General features: G+C 44.9%; 1 protein-coding gene across 9 annotated transcripts in view; it reads left to right on the top strand.

The window, feature by feature from the left end:
- Positions 1-12,962, top strand: part of LOC105465258 (sideroflexin 5) — a 130,872-nt gene that overhangs the window by 45,475 nt on the left and 72,435 nt on the right. For all 9 annotated transcript variants that reach the window (XR_011611900.1, XM_024787817.2, XM_071076909.1 and 6 more), the window contains exons 4-6: positions 4,422-4,448; positions 5,062-5,116; positions 7,703-7,728. Coding sequence is in view for 7 of the 9 variants with exons in the window: in XM_024787817.2 (XP_024643585.1) it covers positions 4,422-4,448; positions 5,062-5,116; positions 7,703-7,728 (108 nt within the window). In the remaining 2 variants the exon portion in view is untranslated. The remainder of the gene's footprint in view (positions 1-4,421; positions 4,449-5,061; positions 5,117-7,702; positions 7,729-12,962) is intronic.

Raw genomic sequence — 12,962 nt, 5'->3', positions numbered from 1 at the left:
ATATTATCCTAGGCCTACATGGAGTCAGGATCATCAGTATCACTGTCTTTTAAATCTGGTCCCACTGGAAAGTCTTCAGGGACAGTAACACGCAGGAGCTGTCATCTCCTGTGATAAGTACGCCTCTTTCTGGAATACCCCCTGAAGGGCCTGCCTGAGGCTGTTTTACAGTTAACTTTTTTTTTTTTTAATATAAATAGAAGGTATATGCTCTAAAATAATAAGTGGCTGGGCACGGTGGCTCATGCCTGTAATCCCAGCATTTTGGGAGGCTGAGGCAGGTGGATCACCTGAGATCAGGAGTTTGAGACCAGCCTGGCCAACATGTTGAAACCCCATCTCTACTAAAAATACAAAAATTACCTGGGCATGGGGGTGGGCGCCTGTAATCCCAGCTACTCGGGAGGCTGAGGCAGGAGAATCGCTTGAACCTGGGAGGTGGAGGTTGCAGTGAGCCAAGACTGTGCCATTGCACTCCAGCCTGGGCAACAAGAGTGAATCTCTGTCTCAAAAATAATAATAAATAAGTAAAATAATAAGAAGTATGGCATAGTAAACATATAAACCAGTAACATTGTTTATTATTGTCCGGTGTTGTGCTAGGCTTTTATATGACTGGCAATGCAGTAGGTTGGTTTACGCCAGCATTACCACAAATGTGAGTAATGCATTGTACTATTACTGTAAGATAGCCACAGGGTCACTAGGTCATAGGAATTTTTCAGCTCTCTTGTAGTCTTATGGGACCACTATTGTATATGTGGTCTGCCATTGACCAAAATGTCCTTAGGTGGCAATGCCTGTATTAAAGTCAAGACAGCAACCATGTTGGGCGAGGTGGCTCATGCCTGTAATCCCAGCATTTTGGGAGGCCGAGGCAAGCGGATCACTTGAGGCCAGGAGTTCAAGGCCAGCCTGGCCAACATGGCGAAACCCTGGCTCTACTAAAAAAATAAAAAATAGCCGGGTGTGGTGGTGCATGCCTGTAATCCCAGCTACTGGGGAGGCTGAGGCACAAGAATCACTTGAACCTGGGAGGCGGAGTTTGCAGTGGGCCGATATCACACCACTGCACTCCAGCCTGGGCGAAAAAAAAGAAAAAAAAAGACAGCAGCATAGACCACTGGAACGGGACCTTCTTGTCAGCATTGCGCTGATGACCTGTCCACGAATCCAGCCCTCTTGTGGGTCATTTCTCTGGGATCCTTTCTGTTTCCCTGGAGAAGGTGTCTCCATCCTCCTAGCTGTGGTGTCCTGGGAGCTGGACACAGACGGGCTCCTTTAGAGACTCAGCACTCAGACCCTTGCCTGGTCCCCCTGTGCCTGTGACCATGTCTGGGCTGTTCTGATTCAGCTTCGCTGGAGAATAAACCTCCACTACCTGGGCGGGGACTTTGGGCCTCCCTGCTCCGTGCGCTGGGACATTTTCAAACTCTCTCCCTGCTCTCTGGCCATGCTGCCTGCACCTTCACGGTGTCTGGAGCTCTAGTTGGGCTGAGCCCACTCACTCCCGCTGAGCATGTGGGGTGCACCTCCACCCTCTGCAACATTGCCAACCTCTCGTCTCTTCATCAGCTTACCACCTTTCAAAGATGTGTGACATCTTCTGCCTGCTGTATGTCCCCTTCCTCCCTGAGGGGGTTTTCAGCTGGTTTATTCCTTTGCTGTTCTTTTCTCGAGGATTTTGGAAGAAAAGGAGATGAAACTGTGCCTTGGCATCACTGTGCCTTGCCAGAAGTCAACTTAAGTCTAGATATACTTCTGTTTTAGAAGACAGTATTCCTCCATTAAGCACGTATTGAGCACCTACCGTGTTCCAGGCCCTGTGGGGTTGGAATGTGTTAGGAGACAGTGCTGAAAAGCCAGTTCCTACCTCTGAGTGGCCTTACTGTGAATCCAGAGGGGAGAGGATGCAGAAGGTTATGACTGGGGTGGAGGGTGTGGGGTGTCAGGAGTCTGTGTACAGAGCCTGGGGTCACACCAGGGGCAGAGCCCAGACTTGACGGTGCACTTCAGGAAGCTGCTTACTGAGCAAAGAGGGGAGGGTTGGCCTTTTATCTTTTTTTTTTTCTTTTTTAAAATATATATATATATAACCTCTTAGCTGTTAGGCGCTCACTTAACCTTTGTGCTAGCAGTGATTCCACTTTTTGATTTTTCTCTCGTCAGTCCCCTCTGTTCCCCAATTATTATTTTTTAAACATCGACTGCTTCTAATCTGCCTGGGTCTGGAATAGCAGACAATCAAGTGTGTTGGAAATGTGTCTAAAATAAGAGTTAATTAGGCTGTGAAGTAAGGTTTGAGGGACTCAGCTGTGAGAAAAATGCATAAACTTTAATGTATCAATTTTATAACTTCTATTTTTACTACCCAGTAGCCTTCTTAACTTCTGCAGCTTAATTTATGTTCCAGATGACCAACATTGCCATATACATGAGGCATAACAACCATTCTATTATAAAACTTTAACATCAGCTGCTGGCTGTATCTTCCTTCTAGCCCCATAGCCGCCTTTCTCTATTAAAAAAATATACTGGCCTTTGGTTTTTTTCTTTTTTCTTTTTTTGGAGACAGGTTCTCACGCTGTCATCCAGGCTGGAGTGCTATGGCACAATCATGGTTCACTGCAGCCTCTACCTCCTGGGCATAAGTGTTCCTCCCACCTCAGCCTCCTGAATAGCTGGGTCTGCAGGCACATGCCACCACGCCCTGCTAATTTTTAAGAGTTTTTGTAGAGATGGGGTCTCCCTTTGTTGCCCAGGGTGGACTGATTCTGGGCTCAGCGATCTTCCTGCTTTGACGTCCTAAACTGTTGGGGCTACAGGCGTGAGCTACTGTGCCTGGCCCCTGGACAGTGTAAATGTTTACTTACCATGTTTCCTTGATTTGAAAAGGCCTGGGCCGGGCGTGGTGGCTCACACCTGTAATCTCAGCACCTTGGGAGGCTGAGGCAGGCAGATTACGAGGTCAGGAATTTGAGACCTGCCTGACCAACATGGTGAAATCCCGTCTCTACTAAAAATGCAAAAATTAGCTGGGCGTGGTGGTGAGCACCTGTAATCCCAGCTACTCAGGAGGCTGAGGCAGGAGAATCGCTTGAACCTGGGAGGCGGAGGTTGCAGTGAGCTGAGATCACACCACTGCACTCCAGCCTGGGCAACAGAGCGAGACTCCATCCATCCCCCCCCCCCAAAAAAAGGCCTACTTTATCACATTATAACATCTGTAAATGAAATGAGTCTTTTAATTGATGGGGGTCTTGGTATTATGGTTACAGTTTTCTTTCGTATGTGGCACATAATAGTATATCTTAGGATCAGTGGTGTCTTAGATTCGATGCAATACAGTATTTAGGTCATTTGAGGGGATTGACAAATTATTCTGTTTCTCCAACCTGTCTCTTTGCTGGAAAGAGACAGCCTCATCAGCATTTGAAAGGAACTTTTTTCTCCCTACAGCCTTCTTATAATAACAACAGGCATAATAATGTCAGCAACAGTAAGCACTTATAAGCACATGCTATTGTGCTGACACTGCTCCAAGAGCTTCCCATTCACCTCTTAAATGACGCTGTGTTAGAAGCATGGCTATTAGGCCCATTCCACAGATGAGGAAACTGAGGCTCAAAGGTAGAAGTGGCACAGCAGGGAATCTAGGCTATCTCTGAAAAAATTATATTATGCTGCCACTAGTGATTCTGGGAGACAGTTGAAGTATCTTCATTTAAATCAGAGGTTTCTACCTGCTTATGACTTAGAGTCAACTAGGGAGCTTTAGGAAAATGCTGAAAAAATTATTCAAGGAATTCTAAAGTGCAGACAGAGTCGAGAACCCCTGGCTTCATTGATCCGTGTTAGGTCCCCTAGCTCTGCCATTCTGGGACCTCTCTGGCCCTCACTCTCTGATGCCACACCCCCAGGATAGGACGACTGCCCAGCCTGGGCTGGCAAGGACAGCCCGAGCTTCTTATGCTTTCAGAGCTGGATCCCTGGGTTAGAAAACATGGGTTGGAAACCTTAAACCAATATATGCTTTTGAGGCCGGGCGCGGTGGCTCAAGCCTGTAATCCCAGCACTTTGGGAGGCCGAGACGGGCAGATCACGAGGTCAGGAGATCGAGACCATCCTGGCTAACCTGGTGAAACCCCGTCTCTACTAAAAAATACAAAAAACTAGCCGGGCGACGTGGCGGGCGCCTGTAGTCCCAGCTACTCAGGAGGCTGAGGCAGGAGAATGGTGTAAACCCGGGAGGCGGAGCTTGCAGTGAGCTGAGATCCGGCCACTGCACTCCAGCCTGGGCGACAGAGCGAGACTCCACCTCAAAAAAAAAAAAAAAAAAAAAAATATATATATATATATATATATATATGCTTTTGATTTTTGTTCTTTATTTTCTTTTCCTTTCTCTCTCTTTCTTCCAGCTCTGGAGTGCACAGAAAATCAAGCAGGTAATCCAGTTTTGGATTCTCTATTTCCTTCTCCGTGCTGTCCTGGACTCCACCCTGCCCTGTCCCAGGGATCTAGTGGAAGCTCCTCCTCCCATGGCTCTTCCGGGCTCTCACATTTGCCCTTGACTCCCTCACTCCTTCCTTCTGCCCTGGCACCCGAGGGCCAGAGTCTCTGAAGCCTGGAGCTCAGGCTAGGCTGGCCTTTGCCTGGGTTCTCTGAGCTCCTGCAAGAGACAGGGCTCTGTCCACAAAATCCTTATTATGTGCCTACCATGTGCCAGGCATGGGGGTAGAGGGCCTGCAAGGTAGACACTATCCCATTCCCCATGGACTTTTGCTGTCCACTGCATTCAGCTTTTAGGGTAAGTTAGGAGAAGGGGTGCTATCTGTTTATGGCCCATGGTTTGGTATTCTCTTGCCTCGAGTGGTGGAAAGGCCTAACTAGCCACAAGGCAACTTACAGCCACTGGTGTCTGAATCTTCCCAGAGAAGTTGTCCTCTTGCCTTCTTCCTCTCCTAATGCCTCTGCTTGTCTCCGTCCTCCCTTCCCCTTCCCTGTTCCCCCTCCCTGCACCCTTGTCCCCACCCCATTCTCTGTTCCTGCTTTTTCCAGGCTATTCTACACCCGGACACCAATGAAAAGATCTTCATGCCCTTTAGAATGTCAGGTAAGCTCCTGGGGCCCTTCTGGTTCTGGCCAGCCTGGGGTGCTTACTCCAGTCACAGCTCCAGGAGTGTCCAGATGTTTTGGCCTAAGGAGGGGACAGAGCCTATCACAATCGTGGCCATATTTGCACCTATACGTTCACCTCAGCTCACCTGTACAAGACGGGGGCCAGGCCTCAGAATCCTCTATGGAGCTTGCCTGGCTTTTCTGCCTGAGCAGTTGGGGTGGAGCTGGGCCTTCCACAGGCAAATCTGGTAGCCCCCTGTACCGCCCACTCCACATCACTCAGCGCTCACTAGGACAGCCTCAGTGATGCCTCCTCTAAGCAAGCCCTGGCTTCTACAAGTCATTCCCCCTCTCTTACCAGTGTGTGGCCTGCTGTTTCCTTCCAAGTCCTGCTCCCTGCCCTGCCCCTTTTAGGCAGTCAGTCTCCAGCTTAATTCTCTATTCTCTGATCCTGCAATTAGCCCTCCTTTCAGAATGGATGCACTGTTACTGCACTGCTGTGCACGTACAGAAGGTGGGATTCCTGTTCTGTGGAGACCAGGGGGCAGAGGGGAATACAAGATCCCTGCCCCAGGAAGTCCCAGTGGTCACTGAAGGGGTAGCTGTGTCTATGTGGGCTTTAGGGCTTAGAAAGCACTAGCAGGTACACGAGCTAGGCTGACATGCTGATCCCCCCCAACAGTTCTGAGAGTCTCTGCAGAGTCACACTCACGGGTGTGCTGACGCCTCCTCGTTGCCATTTCTCAGTGCAATGGGGTGCACCCACCTTGAGTTATGAGGGTGGGATGGGAGGGCACTGCTGCTGTTGCCTTGGGAGGGCCTCAGAGAAAGGCGGTCTAAGTCAAATGGGTCAGTCAGGGTCCCCACCCCCAGAGAGCCTAACCTCATTGGGAGCAAGAAAATAAACAACCAGGGAGTAGGTGGACGTCTGATGTCATTGTGTAAACTGGGGCATTGAGTGCCCTGTGGCCCCCTTGCTTTGCCATGAAAAACTTCAAGGCTCTGAGCATTTTTTTTTTCTTTTTATTTGAGACAGAGTCTCACTCTGTTGCCCAAGCTGGAGTGCAGTGGCGTGATCTCTGTCATTGCAACCTCCACCTCCCAGATTTAAGCAATTCTTCTGCCTCAGCCTCCTGAGTAGCTGGGACTGCAGACAAACACTACCACGCCTGGCTAATTTTTGTATTTTTTCAGAGAGATGGGCTTTCACCATGTTGGCCAGCGTGGTCTTGAACTCCTGACCTCAAGTGATGCACCTGCTTTGGCCTCCCAAAGTGCTGGGAAGGGCTCTGAGCGTCTTACAGTTGTGGTTGTAGATGCTCCCCAGTCCCTGCACCCGGCACAGCAGGCTCTCACCCTGAGCCTCGCTTCTCTTGTAATTCTTGACCTTTTTTTTTTTTTTTTTTTTTTTTTTTTTTTTTTTTGAGACGGAGTCTAGCTGTGTCGCCCAGGCTGGAGTGCAGTGGCCAGATCTCAGCTCACTGCAAGCTCCGCCTCCCGGGTTTACACCATTCTCCTGCCTCAGCCTCCCGAGTAGCTGGGACTACAGGCGCCTGCCACCTCGCCCGGCTAGTTTTTTGTATTTTTTAGTAGAGACGGGGTTTCACCGTGTTAACCAGGATGGTCTCGATCTCCTGACCTTGTGATCCGCCCGTCTCGGCCTCCCAAAGTGCTGGGATTACAGGCTTGAGCCACCGCGCCCGGCCTAATTCTTGACCTTTTTGAGTCATGCATTCCTCTGAGGCCCCCATCAAACTTTGGTTATCTTCCCCAGAGAGAAGTGGGTAGGAGAGCCATGGCTCACGTGCGTGTGTGATTATGCGCACTCAGGAGCAAAGCTTCACTTTAGATGCAAGTCAATAAGCCCGATCCTGCTGTCCAGCCACTGCTCACCGGCTGCCATGGTTAGAGGTTGGGGACAAGAGGCTATCCACTGACAGCAGTTGGGGCTGTGGAGGGAGCCTCGCCCAAGGGCTGAGAGCAGCGAGGAGGCTGTACCCAGGGCCTGGCTGCGCTTCACCCCAGCTCCCTACTGCGCCACTGGGGATGCCACAGATTTAAGAAGCTCTGGCACTTAGAGGTGCATGGCTTAGGTGGGGAGGGAATTTTCTTTCCAGAAATGGTCATGATGCCGGCCGGGAAAATAAGGGCCTGTGTTAGAAAGACAAGCTGAGGGAAGAAGGAAGACATTCTGGGGTCCTTGGAGGATGTTCAGCCTCATGTAGTGAGCGTGGGCAGGGTGTGTCGTGCCTCGCAGGAAATCGTAGGAGGATCACCAAGTGTGAAGCAGTGATGCCCCAGGCCATGGGCAGCCCTGCCTGCAGGAACAGGCCTCTGGGTTCCAGGAGAGAGTGAAAGCTGCCTGGCCACAGGGGAGCAGAGAAGAGGAGACTGGGGACACAACCCCGGCAAGGGCTGAATGGGGAAAGGGTCTATGAGATTGGGGATGCCTCCCGCCTAACTGACCCGAACCCCTTCATTAGGGCCACTGATGGCCTAAGACCTAACCCGGAGGCTCCTGGGTATCTCAGGTGAGCTGTGGGTAGATTATAAGGCCTGCCTCTTTTCTTCTCGTTCACAGGTTACATTCCTTTTGGGACGCCAATTGTAAGTGTTATCTTCAAAGGATTTCTTTTTCTAAAAAATAATTTTAAATGTCTAACTTTATGTTATTGCTCACAGATAATTGAGTTGTTGATTTAGGATAAATCAATTCCTGGAGAGAGATTACCAAATAAAATGATATGTATTTCTTACCGCATCTCTTGATGCCGATTGGCAAAGCTCTTTTCATAAAAAGCCTGATGTCTTAAATCCAGCGTGGAGTCGAAAATTGCCTTCTTCCCGGCACGTTTTCTGTCCCCACTGTTGTCATTAGCACCTGCTAGTCATAGGGAAGTTTTCTCAAAGAACTTGGGAAGTAGGAGTGGAAGCATGCCTTCTGAAAAATCAAAGTTTAAAATTAATTCAGAAAGAATTTTCAGCATTCTTTTTGCTCAGTTTTATAATCAGGATTATGTTTACTCTTTATTTTTATTGGAATAAAACATACAGAAAGGTTCATTCATCATAAATGTACAGCTTGGTAAATTTTCAAAAAGCAAGCATATCCAGGGCTGGGCGCAGTGGTTCACGCCTGTAATCCCAGCACTTTGGGAGGCCGAGGCAGGCGGATCACGAGGTCAGGAGATCAAGACCATCCTGGCTAACATGGTGAAACTCCGTCTCTACTAAAAATACAAAAAATTATCTGGGCGTGGTGGTGGGTGCCTATAGTCCCAGCTACTCGGGAGACTGAGGCAGGAGAGTGGCGTGAACCTGGGAGGTGGAGTTTGCAGCAAGCCGAGATGGTGCCACTGCACTCCAGCCTGGGCAACAGAGCGAGACCCCATCTCAAAAAAAAAAAAAAAAAGCAGGCATATTCAGTAAATATCACTTAGGTAAGGAACAGTTTGACACCCTTCCAACTGAGCTACTTCGGCCAGCTCACTTAAAGATTCAGAGCATCATCAGCATCTCAGAAACCTCACATGTGTCTTTCCCAATCACCACCCCCACAGGAAATCACTTTTCTGACTCTTATATTTTAGTTTTGCTTGTTATTGAACTTTATATAAATGGAATCATCAACATGTGCTTTTTTGTGTGTGGCTTCTTTTACTCCACATTGTGAGATTTGCTCATATTGTCTGTAACATTCATTTGTTCTTTTCTCATTGCTGTATAATATTCCATTGTCATAAGTTTTCAGAGTTTCTTTATTCATACTGTTGGTGAACATTTGGTTTTTTCTAGTTTTGGGTTTACAACAAATAGTGCTGTTTTGAACATGCTTGTACAAGTCTTTTAGTGGATATATGCCCTCATTCCTCTTGGATACAGACCTGGGAAGCTAAAAGCAGGTAACAACTATAATAAATGCAATGTGTGATCCGAGAATGGATCCTGGGTTGGAGCAGGTGGTGTGTAAACTGTATTGCAGTTTCTTATAAAGCTAAAGATGCACTTACAATATGACCAAATAACCCTACTTTTAGGTATTTATCCAAGATAAATGAATGTGTTTATTTACACAAAGACCTGTATGTGAATGTTTGTAGTAGCATTTTTCACATTAGTCTAAAACTGGAAGCAGACAAGAATGACCAACAGATGTTAAAACTATTGGGGAAAAACTAATTGAGAACAGAATATTTGCGTAGTCTCAATTTTTCCTATAGATATCATAGATGTTATTCCTTCCGTGTTAATTAGTTGGCATCCTCTTGAGTTTCCCTTCTGCCTCTTCCTTTAATGTTTTCTTAAAACTATCAGTATTTAGATACTGTTAATACGGTCTTTGTGTTTTTTGGTTTTTTTTAAATTCAGGGGTAAAAATTTACTCCTGTCATTATTTATTTTGATATGCAAATTGGGCCACTTTTGACCCAACCTTAAAGCAGTTTCTCTATTTGACATGCCCCCTCAGTCTTTGAGAGCTTCGGTACTCTCTGACACAACAGGATATTCTAGGTTCATCTTTTCTTTTCTCTTTCTCTTTTTCTTTTCTTTTCTCCTTTCCTCTTTCCTTTCCTTCATTTTCTGTCTTCATTGCTTCCTTTTTCTTTCTTTTTTCTTTTATTTTGTCTCACTCTGTCACCCAGGCTGGAGTGCAGTGGCAGGATCCTGGCTCACTGGAGTCTCAAACTCCTGGGCTCAAGTGATCCTCTTGCCTCAGCCTCCCAAGTACCTAGGACAACAGGCATGTGCCAGGATGCCCAGCTAACTTCTCAAACATTTTTTTGTAGAGATGGAGTCTCATCATGTTGCCCAGGCTTGTCTTGAACTCCTGACTGAAAGCAATCTTCCCACCTCAGCCTCCTAAAGTGCTGAGATTACAGTAGATTTGTCTGTACAGTACTTTCTTCACCCCCATCCTAGAATAATTGATTTCTCTGAGGAGCCCTATTTCCTTTTAGAAGGAAATGATACTTAGAAACCAAGATCTTGATTTTGGGTGTACTCATTGTTACTGGAGTGTCATTGCTTCTCGGTATTCTTAGGGGACAGAGCTAGGAGATACAACTTTTAAAAATTCATGAGTTTATACTGATACCTGTAATTACCATCAAACATCTCAGTGTTCATTTGTTCTCCCATTTCATATTTGAATCTCCCTTCTCCTAATGAGATTCCAACAGTATATTTACTCACTTGCAAAATCTTATACATACAAATAATAGTTTTCAGAATTGCTACATCAATATCACTCTCAAAATACTACTAACTAAAGCCCAATATTTCTTTGAAGTTCTTTTTGTCTTAGAAAGTATCCTGTTGAGAGTACACAGAGTACCACGTTCAAAAGTTTCTTGAATTAATTTTTTTCTTACGTGTTTATGTTATCTACTTGATGTACAGTTACAGGTTTAACTGATTTCTGTCGGCATTCCATTTTAGTTGTTTCTCCATTCTTACTAATTTATTTTTTGATATTTAGGAGATAGGAATAGTTTAAAAGTCCAAGCTATTTAAAAAGATGTACTCATAAAAGTTCCACTCCCCTTCCTATCTCTGCTACCTCCTCCTCACCTATCCTCTGTAGGTAAACAACTTCTCCTTCTTATTTTTTTTGTGTGAGAATAAACAGATACAAATATCTGCTTTCCCCCTTTTTTCTTATATAAAATGTAGTATACTATATACAGATGTGTCTAACTTACGATGGTTCAACTTACAATTATTTGACTTTATGATATGTGACAGCAGTATACATTCACTGAAAACAATACTTGCAATTTTGAATTTTGATCCTTTCCTAGGCTAGAGATATGTGATTGATACTTTAACCATGCTGGGCAGTGCAGTTCCCAGTCAGCCATGTGATGACAGGAGTAAACAACCCATACTACAATGTACTGTGTTGCCAGTGTTTTTTTGAATATTGCATTCTGTGTTCCACATCCCATCACGTCAACAAAATGCCCATTTTCAACTTATGATATGTTCAGTTTATGATGGGTTTATCAGGTGTAACCACATCATAAGTTGAGAAATATCTGTATACCCTTTTGCACAATGGTTTTTTTCGCTCGATATATCTGTTTTTTGTGGGTTTGTTTGTTTGTTTGCTTGTTTGTTTTAGACAGAGTCTCACTCCGTCTGTCGCCCAGGCTGGAGCACAGTGGCATGATCTCTGCTCACTGCAGCCTCTGATGCCAGGTTGAAGCGATTCTCCTGCCTCAGCCTTCTGAATAGCTGGGATTACAGGTGTGTGCCTCGACGCCTGGCTAATTTTTGTATTTTTAGTAGAGATGGGGTTTCGCCATGTTGGCCAGGCTAGTCTTGAACTCCTGACCTCAAGTGATCCGCTCACCTCAGCCTCCTGAAGTGTTGGGATTACAGGCATGAGCCACTGCCCCAGCTCTTCCACTTGATATATCTTGAAAATCACTGTATATCGATTTATAGAGATCTTCCTCATTATTACATTTTTACAGCTGTATAGTATTCTCCTAAGTGGAAGTACCATGATTTATTTAGATAATTTCTTACATTAGATTATTTGTAATACTTTGCCATCATGAATAATGCCAAAATGATAATCTTATGATATTGTTGGAATATATCTTGAGGGTAAATTCCTAGGTTCTATGGAAGGACTAATTAAATAGACATTTCTAGAAAGATTGATCAAGACGAAAGAGAGAAGATACAAATAAACAGCATTAGCTATAAGAAGTACAATAATTATAGATGCAGTAGCAGAATAAAAGATCTGAATGCATTGAACAACTCAAGGCAATACATTTAAAGACTTAGAAGAAATGAATACATTTCTGGGAAAATACAGCTTACCAAAACTGCCTAGAAAGACGAAATATAGAGTCTTTTTCTTTTTTTTTCTTTTCCTTTTTTGGAGACAAGGTATCACTCCGTCTCCCCGGCTGGAGTGCAGTGATGCGATCATGGCCCACTGCAGCCTGAAATTCCTGGACTCAAGTGATCCCTCCTGCCTCAGCCTCCCAAAGCATTGGGATTACAGGCATGAGCTGTCACACCTGGCCTTAAAATCTGAATATACCTATAAATAAAAGGAAATTTAATTTGCAGTTTAAAATATTTGTACCACAGAACAAACAAACCAAAAATTATCACTGGGCTCTGATCTTACAGGTGACTGTACCCAAAGGAATAGCTGACCTCAATTTTATAAAGCTTTCAAAAGAGAAAAAAGTGCCAGGCATAGTGGCTCACGCCTCTTATCCCAGCACTTTGAGAGGCCAAGGCAGGGGAATCACTTGAGGCCAGGAGTTGGAGACCAGCCTGGGCAACATAGCAAGACCTCATCTCCATTGAAAAAAACAAAAAAGAGAGAGGAAAAAAAGGAAATCTTCCCAGTTTATTTAATGAGGCACTTTGAGACCAATACCGAAGTAAATATAAGACCGAAAAAGTGTAAGCCAATATCACTTATGAAATTACATGTAAAGATTATGAAATAAAATAATAACAAACTGAATCCAGCAATGCATCAAAGTACAACATAACAAAATGCTTTTTACCAAATACAACATTAGAGAATATATTAATATTAGTTCATCACACTAAGAAACTGAAGAAGAAACATGATTTTCCCAGTAGATACAGAAAAAGTATTTGATAAAATAAAACATAACTCAATTTACAGTAATAATTATTATGATAAAAACAGAACAGATTAGGTCTAGAAGGAACTTTCTTAATTTGATAGTGTCTATAAAATTTATTTAAACCAACCATAGCAGGCACCTGTCTTAAAGATGAAACAAAGGTAAATTCTTGATGTGTAGGACAGGGTAAGAATGCCTGATAATGTTGCT

The sequence above is a fragment of the Macaca nemestrina genome, chromosome 13 (assembly GCF_043159975.1).
Source record: "Macaca nemestrina isolate mMacNem1 chromosome 13, mMacNem.hap1, whole genome shotgun sequence".
Taxonomy (NCBI): Eukaryota; Metazoa; Chordata; class Mammalia; order Primates; family Cercopithecidae; genus Macaca; species Macaca nemestrina.
Note: the sequence above shows the minus strand (reverse complement) of the source record. Positions and strands in the feature narration are given on the sequence as shown.